The 10,493-nt window shown below is 31.7% G+C and overlaps 1 protein-coding gene across 1 annotated transcript; it reads right to left on the bottom strand.

The window, feature by feature from the left end:
* Window positions 1-1,606: 1,606 nt before the first annotated feature.
* Window positions 1,607-10,278, bottom strand: LOC124366054 (probable cytochrome P450 6d5). Its single transcript, XM_046822263.1, has 5 exons — window positions 10,128-10,278; window positions 4,852-5,820; window positions 3,894-4,112; window positions 3,568-3,813; window positions 1,607-2,170 (listed from the first exon to the last, which is right to left on the bottom strand). The coding sequence occupies exons 2-5, from the start codon at window positions 5,804-5,806 to the stop codon at window positions 1,995-1,997; spliced, it is 1,596 nt and encodes a 531-aa protein (XP_046678219.1). The 5' UTR covers window positions 5,807-5,820; window positions 10,128-10,278; the 3' UTR covers window positions 1,607-1,994.
* Window positions 10,279-10,493: the final 215 nt, after the last annotated feature.

Raw genomic sequence — 10,493 nt, 5'->3', positions numbered from 1 at the left:
AATTGAACATTTTCGAACCCCAGCAGTGATAGATTTCGAAGTTAGCATTGTATTGCATTGAATTTCATTTTTTGCAGAGCAATGGAATCTATACCAAAATAAAATTCATTTATCCAATCAAGTCAAGAGTTACTATGTAATGAAGGAACTAAAAGCAAATGGATTTTGTCACTTCTACATCATTTAACTGGAAAGACCGACCAATTTAAAGTTCCAGCAAAAGTAGAGACATCGCCTTCTTCTGTGAAAATTAAGTGTTACTTGCTATTACTTTATATTCAACAGTTAATTAACAAACAACGAGTTTTGAATTAATAACCTGAAATGGGTTCGTGTTGCTTATCTCGAACTTTCAGTTTTACCTTCATTTATATTATCGCTCTCTTCAGAGATTAGAGCTTATATTGAAATATTCTATAGTCTATATAAACGCCCATGATAATAAAACCTCACTGATCAACGATGTAACTGTAAAAGATTGTAAAATGGGTGACATATGTAATTACATGTATAATTACTTTAATACTGTAACTGTACAGAATTTCTAACTGCAAGCAATCATCTGAAACTATGCAATTTGATTTTAATTGTGTTATTCTGTATACATAATCTTGTGAATAAGTCATTAATTACAATTTTATTCTATCATTTCCTAAAAATCTAATTTGGACTATACAAATTTATATATTGTCAAACGTAAGAAGTTTGTAGTGTTTTTCTTTTATATGCCCTAATATCAATAGGTTTATTGCTTGAGGAACTGGAAAGTTGTATTACTGTTTTTTTGTTTGCCCACACTATATCTCGAGAACAAACTGACCATAGTACTTGATGGAACACCGATCTTTCGTATTGTAAATAATAAAATTAGCTCAAAATCCGAATCGTGAGAGAGAATCTAATAATTTTGGTAACCTGACTGAAGTTTAATCTCTGCAATTTACGCTATACAATTGTTTAATAACATTTCGGAAATAATGAAATAAAGTGTTAGAACAGTTTTAAAATGTTCAATACATTATATATTTATTTAAATAATAGTAATTTTTAATTCAAATGAAATATAGTAAATATTTTTAAACTAAAAAAATGTAGAATTAACTTTCATTGACGAAGTACATTGAAAAGCACTTATTAATACCATTTTATTACAATTTTCACATGTTTGTTGTTTGATGAATACTACAGTTTCGTTTAAAAAGATTAATGTAGGTCCTGTAAACAATCTCAGAATATTCGGAGTTAAACTTAACAAGATATTTTTATACAGTATTTTAGGCTAAAACTCTGTAGTTTTATTGGTTCAAACTACCATAATATCAATTTTTTTGATGTTAAATATTTCGGGATTTGTTCCTAAATGAGCTGCAACGGAAGAGCATCAATATAAGGCAAATTTATTGTTCTGTTTTTCATTTAATTTTTAGCCGATCATTTAAACCTCCTCATTTATTGTACACTATATTAATGTATTGAAAAAGATACATTATTTTATTTATAATAACTAAACCATCGGACACCTTTTTTGTTATTGTGCATGCGCGGCAACAGGCCTCATATAAGCAGATTTACGCAGAGTTTTTTAGGTTCAAAATCAGAACACTACTTATCAGTAATTTAATTCTTTATTTTTATGTTTGATTGTGATCGCCAGGTTTCTTTATATTAATGGTTTCTTTGTTATCGATCTATAGTGAAAAGATTAAGTCCAGTATATAAACAGTCATACGTAGCCCATCATGGAGAGAAAAAAAAGTAAACAACGAAATATAGTAAATTTTATATCTCTTTGCAACTTAATTGTACAAATATTCATAGCTTGAAAAACCTTTAGGTAAGGAAAACTAATTAAATATATGACACGTAATAATACACAATACAACAATTTAAGAGTAACAAAATCATATTTACAATCCGAAGAGTGATGATCCAAGGATAAAATATGTTTATAATAAATTAAAGTAAAATTAGGCTACAATCCTATTAGTTAATTATTACAAAACTAGTTTAGGTGATCTCTTTTCAAAGGAAAGAAATAGTCCACCTTTGACTACTGGTATAAATGAACGAACGTCAAACTGGAGAGGTAGTTGAGTTTTGTTGCTCACTGAGTAGTGAGACATGATCCTGGCCACACAAGCCTTCACTTCCATCACTGCAAACCTCATGGCTGTAACAGAGAATTAATATTTTTGACTGTATTATTCCGGTGAGGATATTAAACTTCATAAATAGTACTACCCGCATTGTTAGCTGAGGAACAATAGTCTGTTATTGCTTATGAACTTTTGACGACAGCTGGTGAATGATAGCTAATCATTCACAAAATAATCTCCACACACATCACTGAGAAGCCTTATTAGAGATATGCCAAAATAACTAGAACTAGTTTAATCGATTCGTTCGGAAACCGGAATGAACCTGAAACAGTTAATTTCTTTGGAACTCCATGCCCCGTCCATACGGTTCAATAAACTATTCCAGAAGTTCCGGGCCAGTTGCAGTTGGAAGTTTATAAATGGTCCGATATAGTTTACAGGTAATGGCAACATTTCAAGTTGCAACCTAATGCTCTATGGATTATTTAAGGCGTTGTAATTGAGATTGACAATGGATTTATCCTTCAAATTGTTTGTATTAAAAATGATGGAAATTCTTAAACATAAAATTTTATTTTACTATTTTAAGTACATGCTCTAAATCTTGATTGTTTTTATCTTCTGATATTGTATCGTATATGGCAATTTAATGGAATTGTCAGTATTTCATTAATACTACTTATCGTACTTTTTGTGATGTATAAATTTTTTTTATTTTAATTGTTTGGTTTACACTGGTAAATGATAAAGTCACTCACTTTATTAGGGGATATACAATTTTAATTGCTGCTATTAATAGTGTTGTGTATCAAGATAGATATCTGCAATAAACAAAGACCAGTTGAGCAGGTATACATTTTGTTTAAATTATCATTAAACATCATACATATAGTTTAGTATCTTGGATTTTAATTATAACTACTAGACACGTTCTGGAACGTAACAACTATATCGTTGAATAACGAAATCGGCCAGGAATAACGTGTCGAAACATAATGTCTGGAACTGGAACTCTCTCGTGGAACGAGTTTCGAGCCCGGAACGATCTGGTCGGAACTATTCCAGTACTTGAATGGCGACACACAACTCTAAACATGGGTCGCAAAAGGAAATAAGTGTTGAAATAATAGTTAGTTGAAGAACATACGAGTTTATCAGACTTCTGCAGACCACTGAGACATGATTCAGATCACACAATCTTCTAATTTCATAAATCTAAACCTCATAGCTATAACGAATAATTAGTGCTACTGTTAAAGTAAGGCAAAATTAGACATGACAAACGTACTCAATGCATCATCAATTCGACAATTAACTATGTGAGGAAGCTAGAGTATTCAGTGTTACTATCACCAACTTGAGGATTGCATACATTCGATTCTCTACATGTATTAAACTCCAATTCCATTGTTGCTATCTGGAGTATATAGAAGTAATCAAATCAGATTAGATTATAAGTATGACTTACCAATGCAAATCCTTGGTCCATCGCCAAAAGGTAAGAACGTAGAACTGGGTTTGAAATTGTTGCCCTTGAATCTTTCTGGGTTGAACTGTGAAGGGTCAGGGTAGTGCTGGGGGTCTTTGTGAAGGCCATCAACGGGAATAAGGATGATCGTTCCCTTCTCTATGATAAGGTCCGAGTCAGGTACCTTGTACGGGCGGACACACTCTCTCATCAGAATGGGTAGGATAGGGTACATCCTCTGTGACTCTGTTGAAAAGAATTCTAATCAGATTAGGTAAAAATTTTAGCTATGGCTAATTTTGACTGCATGCAAACCGATTAGTTACCTTGAATAACCTGATCCAGATATGTCATGGCCTTAAGACCCTCATAGGACCAACCTCCGTGTTTGGACAACACAGAATCCACCTCCTGCTGAGTTTTCTGTTGAATTTCAGGATGCCTCGATAGCTCAAACAGAACAAAGCCGATTGTGCGAGACACGGTTTCTGAACCACCAGTCAAGAAGATGACGGTGTTTGAAGTGATTGATTCATCTGTGAACACTTTTTGATATGCTCTATTAAAGTTCTGTCAAAAAAACGTAAAACTTTCAAGTTGAAATAAAAATTTTCTAAGGTAGAATCGTTTCATTGCTGTATAAATGATCACATGGTACATTCTGCATGGATCTATTTTGATATTACAATGTTTTGAAGCACACAAAACATATCAGCAACTCTACCATTAGAATGTTTATATATCAAAACTTTTCTTTTTTTCACAAGTCATGGAAGAAGTAGATAAAAGATATATAGCCACTTTTATTCATGAGTCATTGTGGTAAATATAAACTTATTGAATATCGAATAAATAATTAGGTAATACAGAGGTAAATTTTTTAATCCAATTTTAACGTAAATAATAAAATAAACCATAGTACAACTGTTAAAAGCCCTTTGCTGCTATAGTTAACAAAAAGTCTTTAATAAAACGTTTTTTGAGTCACTTCGGATCCATTTATTTAAAAATGGTGCTTAATTACCCTTGCTATATGCTTACCTGCCTCTTCATATATAAAAGACAACATTATAAAAAGAGAGGAAATAAAATTGCGCTGCAATCTTTTAAAGATAGTATATAGTATAGAAATCCCCCACTTACTTTTTATACAGTTATGTTTTTATTTTTACAACTCTATAATTTCAAATTTACTACTTATTTTAATACCTACTCTTACTTTTTTATGACTATACAGGAATGAATTACATTGGACTTGAATAAAATTATTAAAGTACAACCTACATTTCTCAGATGTATCCAATGATTGGTCATCTTCCTCTGTATATCTCATCTGGTCAATGACAGCGTCTTCTTCATTAACGTCAGAAGGTACAGGGCGCATGAGCTTTCCATTCTCATCCTGCTCCTTCAATGATAACAGCAGTTGAAAGTAGTCGTTCCTGTGGATATTATTTTCCTTACGGTATTTTATAGTGGCCTTGGTCAGATTCGTGAAATATTCTGTAGCTTCACTGGAAGACCTGGTTATGTTAAAGAATTCAGCTATTTTTGGCGCTATTGTCCGAAGTGTGAATTTCAAAAAGTTTAAAGGGGAACCCGCAAACATTTTTTCTACAATCGTCTTGAACTTTTTGAAGTCAGGACTACCTGGTGAAAACTGGACTCCAAATGCACAGCTTGCGATCACATCCAACGTGAATTCAAACAGAATGTTTGAAGAATTCACTCCTTCATTTACAGATGTAACCTCGTCTATCTTGTTAACAAGATTTTCACCACTTTTGGATATTTGTTCGAACATTCCTCTCAATTTACCAGTTGTAAACGTGGGCGTCAACTTGTAACGTAGTGCTCGCCATATCCTTCCTCTTAATCCAAAAAGGTTTTTAGAAAAGAGATCTTTTTTATTTGTAGGGTTTCCCCTGTCTTGGAAGTGTGTGAAATCTTTCACCAAAACCTTGTTAATTAAGTCTGGATCTCTCACCATAAGAACAGGCTTTTTGAATTGAAACAGTCCTACATACTTTTCTCCCGAAAACTGATTGTAAATCTCCCTAATTCCGTCGGCTTGCGACTTTTTGCCTAACAATGTACCCCAAAACAATCCTTTCTTGAAATTTACAACGCCTCTTTTGTCCCAGTAATCATTGTTTGTGATGTACCAGTACAGAAAGTAAAGAGCAGGAATGATAGCTAAGAGCACATCCATCAAGACAGAGTCAGTGACCACAGCCATAGTCACGTCAGTCCCTGAAACCCAACAACAAAGAAAATTTAATTATTCACTGTTTTGATTCTTATATCAATGTTAAAGATTGATAATTAATGAAATTAGCTGTGTTCTCTAAACTATTATTCTTATGAACACCTGTTTTAAAGCCTATAAATTTACTACATAAGGTTACATGTAAAAGATTACTGAATTAATAGCAAATGGGCTTCATATTAAAAAGGGGAGTGGTGGTATTCAAGTTGTCTCTTATGGTTAATAAGAGTACGGATTATTAGTAGTAAGTACAGAATATGCCAAAGGCAAGGGCATTTGGTTATACTCTTAAATTGATTACATTTGATAGGCCATATACTTTAGTAAAGAGGAAAATGTATTACTTGTAAAACGGTTTTAAAGTAACCTTCGAAACATTCAGAAATGTGAGGGTTTACATACTACACTATAATGAATGCAGTTGTGAAGATATTTTTTTCTCATTAATTTTTACAACAAACACAACATTAATATGTAACACGTAAAGAAATACCTCAAATTTAAAACCAATTCTAACTTTTTACATCTCTAAATTTGTAAATTCATTGTGCGGCACATACTACATAATTGAGTTTGGTTTTGCTCACCAGATAATTTTGCATTTGAAATATGTTCTTATCTCGAATATTACAAACATTAGAATGGAAATTTTTTTAAATTCTATAACTAGCAGTTACCCACGGTTTCACACACAATGTTTAAAATCGCAGAACTCAGTGAAAATATGTGTGATTTATTATGATTTAGCCCTACGATATTTTACATATATCTAGTACGTATTATTTCAGTGTACATAGTTTTACAAAATGTAAATAAAACGTTTACTGTATCTTATTTCGGGGATTGCGCATGAAGGGGCTTGCATTTCTAGTTGAAATCAATTACGTTTATTACACATCACCGTTGAGTTTGCCTGCCTTGATGCCCCGATCACTAAAATATATAAATATATAGGTTTTAAAAACTTATTTTGGTCAAAAACCTTCAATTTATGTCCGTTTCAATTCTCTTCGAGTCTAAGGTACTTTAGTGAGTTTGCTATAGTTGATTTTGGCTTATCCATATGAAGTAAAATACATGTACAATCATAGGACTGAGAAACCCTACGCCCACGGCCTTTTCATCGACGAACGTTCTAATAGTGCCTATTCCGACAGTTTAAATTCACTTTCGGTCTAATATATTTTTGGTGAAACAGTTGAATTGGCTTTGTTGCGCTGATATAAAATACAAGTACAAACCAATATCAGTTTATAAATATACTTCGGTCAAAAAGTGTCAACTACTGTCTCTTCGAATCTACCTGCGGACTAATATATATCCAATGCTGTAAATAGAGTTTGCCTTGTTGTCTCGATAAAGAAAACAAAATATATATATGTCATGTATTTTCTTTATCGAAACATTTTACCACAGTTTAAAGTCACTTCCTGTAAAATTTCTTTACGACGGCAGAGGTTTGTGTGCCTCGTTTTGTATATCAAGAATACAAATATTGATTCTCAATTGGTATACTCAGTCAAAATGTGTCTACGACCAACTTTATTTATTTTAAAGACATTTGTCTCCAATAAAAAATATTAAAATTTCCAGTGTCATAGTCGAGTTTACCTATTTATAATTATCTGCCTATTTATAATATATTACTATTCACTTCTGGTCTAATTTATTTAAATTTCCACAGTTTTCGTTGTTGCCTCGACCAGAAAATACATACGTATATAGGACCCGGATACTAACTTAGATAAAAAAAATCGTCCACATCCTGTCAACGAATTTTCTGGTGTTAAAATTGATTTTAAATTTCACCCCATTGAAAATATACTTTGGTAAAAAAAAACATCTACTTCCGTCGTTCCTGTTCAGTTTCCGGTGTAAGGGAAGAGTGGAATCTAAGTCCTTTCGACATTTCATATTAATGATTTATAATAAATTTTGTGTGATAAACGGAGTCTTATTTCTTTTCGGACTGAAATCAGGAAAAGAATAACTCGTTTAAGTAGGTTTGCAGTATTATTGGCATGCGAAGAGAGCAAATCAATACATTACCAGTACTAACATCCCACTCCCTCTATATTAAACATAAATGGATTCAAGCACCTTATGTCCATTGCTTTTTCATTGAGGTGGATTTTAAGACAGCGTTTACATATTCTTTCTAGTACATTAAGTCTAATTTGTAACAGGTGCAATTTGTAGTAAGGTTTTTCCCAAGGTTAGCTCTAAACAACACATTAATTCATACATTTCTATATAGAAGATATTTATTAGATAGGTAAGTATAATTAAGGTACTATAATGAAACTGTAATAAAGCTTACTAAAATTATTGAAATCAACACAATTATAATTTTAGATGTCTACTTTCTTATTATAATATTGGAGTATGTTTTTACCACTTTGAATAAACAGATAATCCAATAAGATAAACGTTAACTTGTGTTTTACATACGAATGGTAGTCTCTTGTTTCATTGAAACCATCTGCTCATGTAAATCTAGCATTGAACAGGTAATTATTTAAGATGTAAATTTGGAAATATAAACTGGCTTTCAAGATGTATTTCATTAACTTAATTGCGAAACCCATTTCGTTCCATGCAGTGTTTGTGTCAGTACCACTTTATGCCAAAGGGGTATAATTGTTTTAATTGATAAAATTAAAATGCCACTACAACATTTATAACTACAAACTTAGATTTTACATTTGTATTATATAAAGTTCCCAAAACATTTACTAACATTTTCAAAATTTAATAAGACACTATTTTTGTATTCCACTAAACTAGTGAGCTTTCAAAGATTTTGAAAGATATGTATGTGCAATATAATCTTAGTGGACGGTGCAAACATCAATATTTTAACTTGCAATATAATCTTAGTGAACGGTGCAAACATCAATATTGTAACGTGTAATATTTACGTGAGTAAATTTTTTTGTCATTCGCTATGCTTTATTTAAGCGATTATTATATCTACTAACCTATCAACTTCAAATCTGTCAGCCTCGAATTGTACTGACGGTTATTTTGTACCATGTAATAGCTACATTGAGGGGTTCTAGTTGTTATTCCTAACATTAAGACATTTAATGTTTTTATTATTATTTTCAATTTTTAACTCTACTCCATTTGAATTTAATAATGTACCAGTAAAGGGAATAATTAAACATTTACAACAAAATCGTTTCCTGGGTAAATCTTTCAACGATATGAAGTGTATAAACTAATAAATTATGGTGTTATGTCTTTCCTTCATTTCATCTTGGAACTCCCACAGGGTTGAGAGATCTATGTTAAAAAGTAACTATGAAAACCAAGTCTGTATAATTAATTAGGATAAAAATAGTAATAATGGTAATAATTGCTTTTATATCATTAGCCTCAACTATATAAATAATCACTTTGTATGTATAATAAGAACAAAATGATTTTATAAATATGTTTCTCATTGTATAGCACGTTTTCTTATTTAAACATATTCCCTAAGATTTCGATGAAAGGCATAGACGTACTACATCACAAGTTGGATCAATTCTTACTTTATTACATATTTACGTCTGTGAGACGATCTAAATTTTCTTATCGGCATGATTACTGTTTAGTTCAAGGACGTAGTCAGAGAGGGGTACCAAAGGGTCTAGATCCCCCCTCAAATGTCCAAAGTTTTCATTTGCTTTTTTTAGTGAATAGTTATTGTTATTGAAATAATTCAGTATTACTGACATGTACTGCTGAATGATACTTATCAACAAAGAAACGGGTTAAGAACTTTTTAAGGAATGAAATGGGGTCTTACACTCTGTCCACTAGTGTAAAATATCTGTTGCCCCCAAGAGTGTTTTCCTGTCTACGTTCTTGGTTTAGTTAGTAATATTGTAAAAACGCTGCATTAAATATTTTATTTATTTATTGCCTAAATGTACTCTAACTACGTATAGCACATTACAAAATTGTTTAAATCAACATCTAAATCTACTTTTTACAATAATAATCAAGTATTGCTTTTTTCTGTGCACGCGCATGTTTAAATAAACTGGAAGTAAGCCGAACTAGGATGTGTGGCACCACCGTTCGTCAGAACTAGAAATTCTTTTTAGTTGTAATAAAAAAAACACGCATCTGATAAGCAGGGGCATCTAAATCAGCAGTTTAGAAACAGGCAAATAAATGCCTTTGTTTAATACTAAAATATAATATTTTTTTTTATTTGACAGTTGTGTGTTAATACTTCAACCGTGTATTTTTAGCTTATATGTACATTGTACCTAACGAATAGTTAAATTAAAATTACCTGAAGGAAATCAGAAGACAAAAAAACTAACTCACAACTTAATTCAACAATGAACAACACGTACAATGCACGGCTATGGAAAGACACATATATCCATCGTTATCAACCCAACCTTGAGATATACCTGTTATCAGACTCTCTACAACACTCATATGTTGAAACTTGAAAACCTATCTCAGTGTAATCACTAGCGGGACTGTTTTGCCGGATATTAGTATTATAAATTTGAAATCTCATCAAAACATCTTTGACAGAATTGACAAGTCATCGTTTTGACAAGTCAGCATAGTTATTGTTCCAGTCAAACATAGGTTAGCAATAATATCTACATAATGTAGATATTATTGCTATTCAATTTCAACTGCA

Source organism: Homalodisca vitripennis, chromosome 7 (genome assembly GCF_021130785.1).
Source record: "Homalodisca vitripennis isolate AUS2020 chromosome 7, UT_GWSS_2.1, whole genome shotgun sequence".
NCBI lineage: Eukaryota > Metazoa > Arthropoda > Insecta > Hemiptera > Cicadellidae > Homalodisca > Homalodisca vitripennis.
Note: the sequence above shows the minus strand (reverse complement) of the source record. Positions and strands in the feature narration are given on the sequence as shown.